Source organism: Euleptes europaea, chromosome 15 (genome assembly GCF_029931775.1).
Source record: "Euleptes europaea isolate rEulEur1 chromosome 15, rEulEur1.hap1, whole genome shotgun sequence".
Taxonomy (NCBI): Eukaryota; Metazoa; Chordata; class Lepidosauria; order Squamata; family Sphaerodactylidae; genus Euleptes; species Euleptes europaea.
This window is the reverse complement of record NC_079326.1, coordinates 35,226,487-35,240,769: the sequence shown is the minus strand read 5'-3', so window position 1 is coordinate 35,240,769 and position 14,283 is coordinate 35,226,487. Positions and strand designations below refer to the sequence as shown.

The 14,283-nt window shown below is 43.2% G+C and overlaps 1 protein-coding gene across 1 annotated transcript in view; it reads left to right on the top strand.

Moving 5' to 3' along the window:
* Nucleotides 1-14,283, top strand: part of COBLL1 (cordon-bleu WH2 repeat protein like 1) — an 88,590-nt gene that overhangs the window by 70,517 nt on the left and 3,790 nt on the right. Inside the window, exons 8-14 of the mRNA XM_056861181.1 lie at nucleotides 1,404-1,548; nucleotides 2,464-2,538; nucleotides 5,506-5,664; nucleotides 7,366-7,609; nucleotides 10,739-10,824; nucleotides 11,159-12,726; nucleotides 14,082-14,261. Of these exons, the coding sequence (XP_056717159.1) occupies nucleotides 1,404-1,548; nucleotides 2,464-2,538; nucleotides 5,506-5,664; nucleotides 7,366-7,609; nucleotides 10,739-10,824; nucleotides 11,159-12,726; nucleotides 14,082-14,261 (2,457 nt within the window). The remainder of the gene's footprint in view (nucleotides 1-1,403; nucleotides 1,549-2,463; nucleotides 2,539-5,505; nucleotides 5,665-7,365; nucleotides 7,610-10,738; nucleotides 10,825-11,158; nucleotides 12,727-14,081; nucleotides 14,262-14,283) is intronic.

Below are 14,283 nucleotides of genomic sequence, written 5' to 3'. Positions count from 1 at the left end.
GCTTTGTTATTGTTCAGAATGAAGTTGCTTCCCAAAAGTTTTGACAGTGTCGTTTCTGTGCAGTGTCTTCATAATAATCTGTTGCTAGAGATTCAGCTGGGGGGAAAAACATGAAAAAAAAACCTCTTGCTGCCTTGCCTTTCTAGTGGTTTTAAACTGGAATGCCCTTGTCCAAAATGAACTGTTTGCTCAGTTCCGATAAAGCAAAGCATTTGTCCAAGCCAGAGAGGTAATATCAGACAGTGCCAAGAGGAGCCAACGAAAAAGAAACACTGCTTCCACTGTTTAGTGTATTGTGATTTGTTTTCTCACAGCAAATATAAGACACCCTTGTTCAGTTTCCCATATTTCTAGTTGACTTAAGCAGAAGTAGGAAATGAAAGTAAAGCTATTCCATGACAATTGAGATTTGCTGACATTTGGGCTGTTGCACTCTAAATTCGGAGCCACATATAATTCTGCCTTAATGTCTGCTTCAGGACAGAACAGAGGCTTATCACAAGCAGCAAGTGAGACCAATGTGTCTGGGCTGTACCACTTCAAGTCCAAGGTGGGGGTTTACAGAATCCCTGCAAACGGGAAACTTGACGTCAAGATTTCTAGCCTAGTCTTCCTCTTAAATGTTAGTTTTCTACATGCATGTTTTTCTTTTAAGCATAAGAGCATTCAGTCTAGACAAACATCACCCCATTGGTGAAATCTAGACCTCTGATAACTGGATATTAGATACAGGCAGATAGGAATTGTATAGACTGGACATTTGGAACGGTTGCTTCCTGTCTGTCTCTTTCAGCTTAGAAAATGTTAAGGTATGATAGTAACTTGGATCCTGCTGAAAATCTCTGCAGCCAGAGATCTCCTTCAGTGGATTGTGACTTACTCACCCCCCCCCCTTCCTGTTGTTCCTTCTGCAGCCCAAAATGACCCATGAAATGATGCTCCTGGAGTATTGGGTACCTTCAAGAGCATCATGAGAGAGAAGGGCTGCTATGGAAGGGGAGAATGGGCAGAAATTGACCCCACCTATTGCACACACAAATATGATCAACAGGAACAACCCCTGTGTAACCAAGGTGACAACTTAGAGCTTTGCCATCATAGTCTAGCCACTGCTAAAATTGACTTTTCTGTTACACAATAAGACTAGCTGTTATGTTTTGAGATATATTTCATAGCCTTTATATTTGACTTTTATGTTACTTTTAATTTTTCTGAAGAAAAGGGAGATGACTCCCCCCCCCCCCTTGCACTAAACTACAGTTAAATAGAACATTCCATCATCATTTAGAACTTTGGTTGCTGGGTCTTAGAGCAGTGGAACTGCAACTGTTCTGTAAAATGAAAAAGAATTAATATCTTCCTGTGGCGTTTAATATTTCTGTTTCCACTCTGTTGTTCCCCAGGGGCTTTCAACAATAGGAAGAGTGAGAACAGGTTCTCTTCAGCTGAGCGGCACGTCCTCTGTTAATTCTTCCTTGAGACGGGCAAAGCGCAAAGCACCATCCCCACCTTCCACAAAAGGCCAGAGTGACAACAGCATCATGACAGGTAGTGCTTTTCAGATGATAATTCCAGAGAGTAGCCATGTTTAGTCTTTTTCAGCAAAAAAGAAATAGGAGTATTGAGGCACCTTGAACACATGAAGCTGCCTTATACTGAACCAGACCCTTGGTCCATCAAACTCAGTATTCTCTAAGACCGGCAGCGGCTCTCCGGGGTCTCAGGCAGATGTCTTTCACATCACCTACTTGCCTAGTCCCTTTAACTGGAGATGCCGGGATTGAACCTGGGACCTTCTGCATGCCAAGCAGAGGCTCTACAAACTGAGCCACAGCCCCTCTGCTTTAATGAAACTGCAGCATTAGACCACTTCTTCAGATCTGCTCAGCCCCATGTAGCCATTTTATGCTGTGCTGGGGAAAAGGGCCAAGAGTTTAATAAATGCAAAAAGCAGCACAAGGTATAATACTTCCTGCGTTTTGTGGCACCTTTATTCTACTGTGTTGGTTTTTGTTTTTTTTCATAGTGCTACATAAATTTACTATATAGGTAGGATCCACTCATTGCATCTGAAGAAATGGACTCTAGTCTATGAAAGGTTATGCTGGAATAAACTTTTATTAGTTTTTAAAGTGCCACAAGACTCCTGCTTACTTTTGTAGATGGAGGATCTGTTTGTGAATGTATATAACTACAATTTATTCTTTAGTATTGCCCAAATGACTACTAAGAGAAAACATACACTCCAAACAAACTCATTACATAATATGTTCTGAGAAAAGGCAGGTGTTTAAAGTGGATATAAAACCTGACAATTTGATATCAGTTCATCTCCAACAAAGATGTATTTGGTTTTCTGCTTGCTCTAAGTGAGGAAGGAAATGTATATGAATATTGTTTGAATTCTGGAGTAACGTGGTGGTGTCAAAGGAAACCACTTCCAAACTTGCATTAATATTTCAGGATCAGATTCAGCAGAATCAGTTCAGACAGAAGGAACTTTCAGAGGAAGACATTCAGAAGTACCCTCTCCAACAGGTACTTTTCATGTGTTTAGTAAAGAGGAGTCTCTGTAACTCAGTACTACTGCATCATTCCATTCCTGTCTCATTAGCCCAAACTCCCTGCATCTTTTTCTTGACCCCATTCACATTGTCTCTTACAAAACCCTTTCCTGTTCTCCTCGCATGATGTACATCGTGCTCTTTGTGAATCCGTTCTCAGCTTTACCTTTACCGTTCCTGGCTGTAGCTCTCTCCCTTCACACTTTTAATAGAATCAGTGGGGAGCGAACAAGTATCAAGACGAGGCAAGCAATGCGGTCTGAATTATTTTTTCTCCATCTCTGGAAACTGTTCTTTTAAAAGTATTGCCAGAAGAGGAGAAACGAGAAGGTTCTCAGAAAGAAAGCACTTCTGCGCTGAGTCAGATCCAGACTTTTGTTGGCCTTTGGGCAATAGATTGCCTTTATGTAGTTATTTAAAATATCCCGTCTTATCTCCTCAACCACAAGGTGCAACAACCAGGTTGCGAGGGTACAAATTGTAGAATTCCCATTAACAACATTTAAACAATGATTAAATTATACAAATTACAAATCATAAAAGATGTCAAAAGATTAAAACACACACTAAAATAGTAACATAGTAATGCTGTAAAAGCAAGGAAATCTCTTTAAGCCTCATACATTCCTCTGCTGCTTGACACGTTGTCAGTTCCATCTGTGCTTCTCCTTTTCTTGATCACAAGGAGATTTGGGACTCATCTCTCCTGCCCAGTTTGAGCGTAGAGAGAGGTTTCTTTGAATCTAAAAGATCTGGGTTCAGGTGCTGCCTTCAGCTTGGTGTCTCTGTGTAGCTTCTCTGTTCAATTCCCAGTCTGTAAAACCAGCATGCAAGCGACCTACTGAGCAATATATTGATCAGAGCAAACACAACAAAGAAGTAAAGTATCTTTAATATGGTAGATAAGAGATAATGCCTACTATAGTAGCATTTACTCTCTTCCAGTACTTCTGCATAATCGTAGTGCTTATCATGACTTCCTCCTTTCCATGTTTTTAAAACTTCTGTCTCTGTGTCCATTCTCTGCCTCCGAATCTTCCCCATCTCCTCTTCCTTTTCATCCTCCTTTCAAACCACTCCTTCTACCTCCTTTGCTCCCCTTCTTACTAACATATCTGCCTTTCTTCTTCCATTTCTTCATTTCTTTTCTGCACATCCAATAATCAGGGAAGATATGAAAAATGCTAACAATAAATCTCATGCTTGTTGCTGTTTTACACGGCCATCTCACATTTAGATGATGTACTGCATGTAGGACCTGCAGGAGAGAAGGAGTTATTGAACTGTGGTGCTTACATTCTGATAGCAGTGCCGCGGGCAGGGTGGGGTGGGGACATTTGCTTTTGAGATCCACTTGTCACAGAAATGGATGATAAAGGATAGGAAACAAAAAACCAATCTGATCAGGGGTCCCCCCCATCAAATGTCTGGCCAATAATTTGGAAGAGCTGTCACAGTCCCAGTTAGCTCTGCAGCCAAACCGATTAGTTGTTTTTTAAAAATTTTGTGCCTTTGCTCTGAATTTGGGAAAGGGAACAGCAGTGTCGTCTCATTTCCCATCACCACACCCACTTTAAAGATCCCAAGAGGAGCTGGATTTTAGCACACCTTAGAGTAAAAATCTTTTGCAATTTCCAAATGCGTATAAATTTAAGGTGCAAATGAGATACAGATAGGAGGAAGGGAATCCATCCATTCATATCTAAGGGAGATGGGGGGGTTTCCATGCATTTTTCTTTTTACAGTAGAGCACATTGGCCCCTCCAGACCTTACTTGGCCATATTCTGTTGCTTTAAGAATTTTTTCCCAGCCTGACTCTTCTACCAGAAGTCAGTGAGCTGGAAGGAGAGTGCTGAAAGCACCAGAGCACTGCAAGGTAAAGTGGAGAAGGATCTAAGGTTTAACTGCCCTCCCTTGCCTTCACCTGCTCTCAACTCCATCTTTATTAAAATGCAGACCTCCCCATCAATTTTAGAGATGAATGTGTGAGTCATCCCATCACATTAAATTTGTCCCTCACATCACCCATTTTTTTAAAAAAAATGGTGACAGGTGCATGCACTTGATTTAACATAAAATATCGCCATCTTTCTTTGTTGTAGAGCACTGGTTCCCAACCAGGGGTCCGTGGACCCCCAGGGGTCCGCGAGAACTAAATTAAGGTCTGCGAAACAAAATTATAAACCCATAATTAATTAATATTTTCAATTAAAAGTTCTCTATTATAAAAATATATATTCAAATATTATTCTAAGTTTAATGTTTAACTAACAGTTATGATTAAAGTTTATTTTCAAATTCTCAGAATTTTTATTTTGAACCTTGGGGTCCCTGCACCGAACAAAAAAGTCCTAGTGGTCCCTGGTCAAAAAAAGGTTGGGAACCACTGTTGTAGAGGATGCCTGTATGATTCATAGCAATCACATGTTAGAAGAGGCATTCCTCTCTGTGTGAGAGGGTAGGAAGGGAATACCTCTTCTAAGATGTTGCCTAGCACTGTTCTGTGTGTGTTTGCTTTTTTTTTGAAGTACAGTATTTACTCAAATAAGTTTTTTTCACAGCTGGGCCATCAAAAAGGAGTGTATGTCTTGCATCAAGTTACAGTTATATGCAATGATAATGTTTTTGTGTTAATAATATTTTAATGAGGTTGTCTTCCTTCGGAGTAAATATGGTACTTGTTAATTAGTTTTAATATATATTTTTAAAACTCCCAGGTTAAATTAGGGCCATCTTTCTTATCAAAAGTTTTTAAATGAATTAACTGATTAATCGAATAAACACTGCAAGCCCTGTTGACTTAACATAATTCATATATTTAACACCATCAACTAACACGAGTGTTGTTGCTTTTCTCTTTTTCCTTTCTCATATTTCCCTTTTTCATTTTCAGATTAATGCTAATAACTTCATTGTATTGTTTCCTAACCTGCTTCTTAGACAAAGTAGTTGAGCTAACCGGAACTTCAGCGCCACCCTCTGCCACGGGCTGCTTTGGGCCAGCCAGTCCTGATCAAAACAGTGGGCACCAAACTTCAGATACAGCTAAAGTTTGGGGTAACGCTGATATCCCTGATGAAACTGAAGTGTTTCTTAAATGTAGGTGGTGGTTCTATATTGTCTTTTGGGGATTAATTTACTGAGATTATGTGCACTGTCATCATTATAGGTGCTAGTTGTTACGCTTATTTGTTAGGGAAGCAAGGACTTTCAAGCGGTGTGTGAAAATGGGTTCTGGTTATGATTTTGAGGATTACTTTATGGTAGTCTTCATTTTTAATGTAATTCCTTGGATTCTTCCATGTGATAGTGGAAGAGAAGTTGCATTTAATACTGTTCTGTCTATTTGATATAATTGTTACAATCTGATTTAGAGCTGTAATGTGATTGGATTCAAGGAGGTCATTACTGGGAAGGAGGTTGCTGAAAACATACCTTTGCACTAGGTTTTGCACACATGGAAACGCAAGATGGAGTACTGTCATGTTGGTTTAGGTGAAGGGCGTCTTGCGATGACTATCTTGTGTTTCTGTTTATGCGGGAGTTCTTGTGCAAGAATGGTAGTTTGTTTTTTACCAAATGCATTGTAAAGGTGGTATATTAAGGGGAAAGGAACTCCCCCCCCCCAGAAAGCTGGGGTGAGAGGAATCTGACCTTTCTCCAGTATTTTGATTGTGCTGTTTCTAGATACTTTTTTTTACACATTGCCCATGAGCTTCACTAAATATTTTATAAATGTGAAGCACTATAGAAAGTCAAAATGCAGCAAGAAATGTTGATGTGTTAATTCTCTTATGATTAATTAAATGAGAAGATGCTATGGTAAAGGTGCTTATGCCAAGCTGTCTTCCTCCCCTCCTCCTGTTCACATAATCTTGTCTCAGAAACCAGTACATTACCTTACAAGAACAAAACATACCATTCTGTTTTGTATTCTGCCTCCTGATCTCTATGACATTTATAACTTCATCAGAATTCTAAACAAGGTGTATCTTCTCAGTGAATTAGTTGGGGCTGGCATCCTTGACAATCTTCTGAGGCCCCAGCATCTGGGAAGAGCAAATGGCAAGGGTGGCAGCAAACAGAAGTCATCACATCCTTGCCTGCCTGCCTTCGCCCTGCTGGTCAATGGCCAAGCCAACACAGCAGACAGCAGTAGCAGCTGCCTGCTGTCTTCCTGTGTGGTAAGGACAGAGAGAATGAAGTGATGCCCCAGAATGTCAGATTAGAACCAGCGGGTTGAAATTAAATCAAGAGTTTTCAGCTAAACATTAGGAAGAACTTCCTGACAGAGCGGTTCCTCAGTGGAACAGGCTTCCTCAGGAGGTGGTGGGCTCTTCTTTGAAGGTTTTTAAACAAAGGCTAAATGGCCATTTGAAAGATTCTGTGAACTTAGGCAGATCATGAGAGGGAGGGCAGGAAGGGATGAATGAGTTAGTACTCGGCTGTTGTGGCCCTTTCTTATATGCCCAGGGTAATGCCGATGGCCACTTTGGGGCCAGGAAGGCATTTTCCTCCGGGCCAGATTGGCCAAGGTTCCAGGAGGTTTTTTGCCTTCCTTAGAGCATAGAGCAGGGGTCACTGGGAGAGAGGGGGAGGTAGTTGTGAATTTCCTGCGTTATGCAGGGGGTTGGACTAGATGGCCTTTGAGGTCCCTTCCAGTTCTGTGTCCATGATGCCCACCAGAGAGCATCTTGCTTGAGGGAGTCCCAAACCTTGCTCTTTGCTTTCTTAAAACGTACTTTTTGTATTCTTATTTTTCTTTAATCTCATATCTCTGTGCTTTTCTTGGGAGCATAGCTGACATGGACTCTGAATTTAGCCTTGAGGAGATTGATGAGAAGGAGGAGATGCATGAAGAGAGCACTGATTCCTTTCTCAAGATTCAAGAGGTTTTGACCCCCGGAACTGCTTCTGATGTACCATTCAGTCCTGGAAAAAACGAGTCTGCTTCATTGGCAGCTTCAGATTCTGATATTGCCACTAAAGGTGATGGGCAAATCTCCAGGGAAGAAAAAAATGAAGATACAACTGCATATGACAAGTAAGTGTGTGAGATTTAATACTGGGTTGAAAAAAGGTATGGGAGGAACTCAGAAATCTATTGCTACTGTTCTCTCTGAAGTTGGAGGACATCTTCATCAGTGGGGTGGTTTCCTTCCCATGCTCAGGGAGGCAGGACTCAAAACTTCCTCTTCCTGTCCTCTGAGCCAGGACCGCCCTTTTTGCTTTAGTTTTTCCTCCTGCCTCAGAGGGAGAAGCAGCTTAGAGCAAAGCTCAGCAGTTTTAGACTTAGTCTTCAGGAAAAACGACCTTCAATCCATCTATTATTCTATTCTTAACCTACGTTCCTAAACTACACTGTCCTTCTCCTGCCCTTTACTCTGTTTTGTTTCTATTCTTTGTCCTTTCCGTCTGTCTTGATATCTCCCCCCCCCCCCACTTCTTCTATGAAGAAAATGGCGTCCCAGGAGGAATGCAGAGGGGACGAGCTCATGTCTGGATATGAGCACCAAGTGGCTGGACTCCACAGTAGCACCATATATCACCCTCTTGCAGCCTCGAATGGCCAGAGGAGGAGAGTGAGTCAGAGGCAGTCACCTCAAAACGAAAGCAACCACCACCGCCGGAACAATGGGGTGCAAAAAGACGCACACTGAAGAAATGGCTGCTGCTTTACCCCATTTGACCTCTAGGGGTTCCAAAGGAGATTGCACCACCCAGACAGCCGTTTTAGTTGGAACTTCAACAGAGCCTGAAGGATAACGTAATCCTTTCACAGATTTTAACATCGGGTGGGCAGTCAGATCGCAGCGAGGTTGATCTCATGAGATTAGCTCTAAGAGAGTTTGTGCACCTCTGCAAACCGGCCACAAGAGGTCCGGGGGCGGGGATCCAAAGCTACCTCTCCCTTACCACCTATGCCCCCAATGTGTACGATGGAACTGCCCCTGGAATAACATAGAAGCTCCAGCCATCCCTGGCCCACCAAGGCGGCCAGGAAGGCTGCACCTCAGAACCCTGAGCCCATTAACAGATCCAGTTATCCCCACTCTCAGACCCACTCAGATGAGGACGATAGAGAGGAAGGGGAGTTTTCCTCAGAGGAAGATGAAGAGTGGGAGATCTACAATGTCAAGAGCAGCATTCTCGCCTATTTGCAGGTGAAGATTACCAGGGGATAACAGAGCCAATTATCCCCACTCTCAGGCCCACTCAGATGAGGACGATAGAGGAAGGGGAGTTTTCCTCAGAGGAAGATGAAGAATGGGAGGGTCTACAATGTCAAGAGCAGCATTCTCACCTATTTGCAGGTGAAGATTACCAGGCAAGCCTATCTAAAATCCTTGCAACTCTTGACCTGCATCGACAAGTGGCTGCCTTAGCGACAGTAATACCTCAGATGGAAGGCTATCCCATTACTAAACGTTCTCACCTAATATCATTCCTGCAGGGAATAATCACCATTTCTCCTCCAGTGGTAACATAGATTCCCCACCTGGTGACTCCATGTAGTTCTGAATGCCCTAAGAAAACCTCCTTTCAGACCGTTAAGAGAGGTACCATTGAATTATCTTCAGATGAAGGTATTGTTTCTTACAACAGTTACCTCTGCCAGAAGGATATCAGAGCTTGGGGCACTCTCAGTCAGAAAGGATTTATGTATATTCCATCGTAATAAGGTAGTGCTTCAGTTTGACCCAACTTTCACTCCCAAAGTTAACACAAAATTCCATAGACAGCAAGAACTGAGCCTACCTTCTTTCGGTCTGGTTTGCCCCAAAGAAAAAGATTGGCACCCTCTGGATATGAGGAGAGCCCTACGCGTATACTTGAAGCAAACACTACCATTCCATCGCTCAGATGCCCTGCTAATATCAGTCTCTGCGCCCAACAAGGGCGGCAAAATGTCAAATGCGGCCATTAGCAAATGCATCCAGATGGTGTACCAACACAGCAATATTGCAATACCAACGGGAATCACCTCACACTTGGTATGGAGCGTGTCCACCTCAGCAGCATTCGATAAACATGCATCAGTTGAGGAAATGTGTAAGGTGGCAATGTGGTCCACCGTGTCTGCCTTCATGCGTCATTACAAGCTCAATACCTATGCAGCCTCCGACACAGCTTTCGGTAGGAAGGTTCTACAGCACGTAGTGAGTGACAACTGATCCCACCCAAGAGATACCAGCTTTTGAAAATCCCACTGCTGAAGATGTCCTCCAACCTCAGAGTGAGAAGGGAACCTTGGCTTACCTGTGTGGGTTCCTTCTACTCTGAGGAAGGAGGACATCTTGTCCGCCCAGGGCGAAGTACTCAGACTTGAATGAAGCAAACAGTGTGTACCAGACAAGATAATTTCACTATGTAACCGTGAGCCTAAGGAAGATTCCCTGATTTTCCTCTGGCTTACAGTTGTTATCAAGTTAAACTATTTTCAGTTTTTACTAACTTACTATGTATGTATATATTGTTCTCTGTGTTATCTATTTGTTTACTTCTTCCTGTCAAAATTACCTTGGGAAGTCCTCAGACTGATGCAAAGAGGGTGATCCTAGCTCTGGAGACAGGAAGAGGAAGTTTTGAGTCCTGCCTCCCTGAGCATGGGAAGGAAATCACCCCGCTGATGAAGATGTTCTCCTTCCTCAGAGTAGAAGAAGGAACCCTCACAGGTAAGCCAAGGTTCCGATCACTTTGTATTACTGTAGTTGCTGGAAAGGGACTAATGGGAGCAATCTTAAGCAGGTCTGCCCAGAAGTAAGCCCCATGTTAGTTCATGAGGCTTACTCCCAGGAAAGTGTCCTTGGTGCTATAGCCAATATGAGGTGCCACAAGACTCCTGTGCCTGCAAGGGAGCCCTACTTACCGTTGCATAATCTCTGTATGTTAAATACCTTGAGTATTAGAAGATTGAGAAAATCAATATATTTCTGTTCTAAAGGAGAAGGCCAGCATATACAGAGATTTTCATAGCAGCAATTCTTTTTTGAGGTCCTAAGCTCTGTTTGGGAGGGAAGGCAGCATGGTATATAGCCTGATCACCAAGGAAGACTGCAAAATACACACACACACACACGTTTTATTTGACAGCCTCTAATTATACCCTAGGTAGTTGTCTTCTTTATTTACTAATAGTGATCTCTGGCACTTTTGCATTTTTGATTTGCAGAGCTCAGCACAGCCAGAGAGTGCGTGGGGAAGCTTCACATGAGAATGACAAAGCATTGGAAGCACTGTGGCCCAACCAAAACAATGGTGAGTTTCTCTTCCTTGAGAGCAAATTCGATTGCCACTTAGGGCAAAAGTGGTGGTCCCCCCCCTTTTTATTTATAGATAATCTGTATTCCTGTGACTGAATGCAAACATACTATTGAGTGAGGCTCACCTAAGGGAGTTTACCACCAATGATTCTGGGAATATCAGTTCTTCTAATTAGTATTAATGGATCTTTGCGGTTGCCAAAAAAATGACGCACCAATAGAAAAGTTAGCTCTACTCAATTTTTTAAATGAAAATGTATAATTCATTATTAAAACAAATAAGGTTACATCCTAATGTTAATTTCAAAATTCCATTTTTTTAAAAAAAGAAATAGGTCAAGAGGGTTCAAAACACTTTCCAGTGATGACAGAAGAAAGCAAGATTGACATGGAAGATAACAACATGCTTGGAGCAGAAAGTTTCTCAAACTGCCAAACTTATAAAAGTAATGTCGATCAGGAGCACAATCCACAAGCACTTTTAGGGGGTCTGGAACAGTCCAACTTGGAGCCAGTAAAGACTCAAGATATTGCAATTCAGACAACCCCACCTGCTGATGGTTTTGTTCAGACTGAATTGTGTGAGAGTACTGATCCTCAGGGTAATAAACAAAGCACTCACAAAGCGCTCCATATGCACAGTTCAGCTCTGGAGAATCAACCCTCAGAGTTCATACACAGGGTGCGCAAGAGTGTAGGAACTTTGACAGAGTTCAGCTATCTGAAGAAACAAGCTATGCATGACACAGAAAATCCCAGTGGCAATCAAAATGATGTTTGTGCAAATGAGGATAACATCCCACCACAGCGAGTTGTCCAAAGTCCTGTTACTTCTCCTACAAGGGGTTACCCGCTTTATCAACAACACTCAAGCCCAAAGCCAAAGCCTTCTAATGAGATTACAAGAGACTATATACCCAAAATTGGAATGACTACCTATAAAATAGTGCCTCTGCCTCCAAAATCTCTGGAAGTACTGAATAGTTGGGAATCAGACACAGTTGGGGATCAGGAAGCAGCCTGTTTGCATATGTCTCCTAAGAATGAGAATTCCCAACAGTTTGGTACACAACCAGAAGTTTGCAATACCTCAAATCAAACAGGGCCTGAGCTAAGACATGAAATTGAGTTGCCGGAGAATGATCTCCTTCATAAAACATGCAGTGTTGGTGATAATGCCGTAGTTTCTCTCTCTAATACCCAAGGCAAGAAAACAGGAGCAGAACATTCCAAACCTATTCCAGATCATGTAATTGCTCCATTGGTGCTAAGCACAGAAAATAAAAGCTTTTCACCACCCGCAGTGCTTGAAAAACCAAGTAAATTAAGTCCTACAGCAAAGCCAAGCACTTTTTATTTGCAGATGCAAAAGAGGGCATCTACTCATTACGTAACATCGGCAATTGCAAGAAGTAGTTCTGTTAGTAGCATTACTCAAAATGAAACTAAAGGTACGGTGGCAGAAAAGAAACCAGCGTCGCCAGATCAGACATCTTTTCCGTTTCCTAGAACAGTTAGTGTTCCTTCTCAGTCCGTTGAGGAAAAGGCCGAAAATGGTCCCAATGAGAACAAAACAGAAGTCTCCACTTCTCCCGTAAAACTGTCCACGCCTCTGAATTCTCCCCCTGCCCAGCCTCCCTCAGTCAAGCTTAGAACTATTAGGACCTTTCTTGTGCCACAGCCATATTCTAAGTCTAGGCCCTCCCCTTTTGCTCTTGCTGTATCATCAGCCGTTAAGAGATCACAGTCATTCAGTAACACATGCACCAGTCCAAGCGGGTCCTTACAAGAGCAGTCCTCTTTTGACCTTCCTTCACCACCACCCGACGCTGAGATAAAGAACCATTCTCCTTTGCAAAGCCCAGTGAGCGAGTCACAGCGGAGCATGGCAGAGAAGGTAAAACTTCAAACTACCCAGCGGGTTGGGGGTGGGGTGTTATATGTGGCGGACACCCATTATGTGCTTCTTTTTTTACAGCATTGCCTCACATTGATAAACTGATACTGTTGGGTAGATCAGGTTTCCCAGGCTACTTGCAAAATGAAACAGAAATTATTAGTGTTAACGGTGGTGTTTGTTTTATTGGGCTTTTAGGGCAAAGCTATCCCAAAGTATTCGCATCTGCAAAGAGAAATGAATCCATTGCAGTGGGGCTTACAAACTAAAATGGCAAGGTACACAAGGAAAAGCAAAACCAATGTGGCAGTTAGGATTTCTATCCAGTTGGGGCAGCCTGATTTTCCCCATGCTGGCATTCCTGCTTGGATGGAAGTGATGCAGTCGCCCTGTGGCCCTTATTCTTCTAGCCCAGGGGTCTCCAACAGGTCGCTCACAAACTACCAGTAGTTTGCCCACTGCTGCAAAGCAGCTCATACATTCATGAGAAGACTCAGGAAAAGATCACAAAAAGATCTGCTCCTAAGGTTGTTCCCCCCCCCCCAAGGCTTTCATACATTCATGAGACGACTCAGGAAAAGATCACAAAAAGATCTGCTCCTAAGGTTGTTCCCCCCCCCCCCCAAGGCTTTCATTTCATAAGCTTTTTCTTTGGTAACAGGCCAGGGGTGTGGGGAACTAGCTCAGGTTATTTTTCATTACTAAGAAGTAGCTCTCATTAAAGAGAATGTTAAAGGTAAAGGTCCCCTGTGCAAGCACCGGGTCATTCCTGACCCATGGGGTAACGTCACATCCCAACATTTACTAGGCAGACTATGTTTACAGGGTAGTTTGCCATTGCCTTCCCCAGTCATCTTCCCTTTACCCCCAGCAAGCTGGGTCCTCATTTGACCGACCTCGGAAGGATGGAAGGCTGAGTCAACCTTGAGTCGGCTACCTGAAGCCAACTTCCGTTGGGATCGAACTCAGGTCGTGAGCAGAGCTTTGGACTGCAATACTACAGCTTACCACTCTGTGCCACGGGGCTACTAAAGAGAATGTTAGGTGGCCCCTATTCTAGCTGATGACAGAGGCCAGCATGTCCTGCCCCTCCCCTTCTCCAGTCTCAGGGGAACTGGCAGTTGAGCAGTGTTCTTTCTGGCAGGGAGGGGAAAGTCAGTTCTCAGTGTCCGCTGGTTCTCTGGTCAACGTATCTAGCCAGGCTGGTCTTCTCCTTGCTAGGGTGGTGTTCTTTCTTGGGAAGAAGGAGATTCAAGCTGTTTGTAGCTCTATAAATGCTTGTGTGGGATGTGGGTGTAGCGCTAACAAAGGACGTAACTTTGCCGGGGGCAATGTTGTTCTTTTCCTCCCAACAGGACAACAGTTGTGCAAGCAGCGAGCAAAACCGACCGGCTCCCTCTTTATCTGGCCCCCCAACAACTACTGTCTTTGAGAAAAGCACTGCGGTGACACACCAACGCCCTGACCCAGAACAGCTCCACCAGAGCTTGCTGGCTGCCATCCGCTCTGGAGAAGCTGCTGCCAAATTGAGAAGGGTGAGGGCCTCTTTACCCCCTC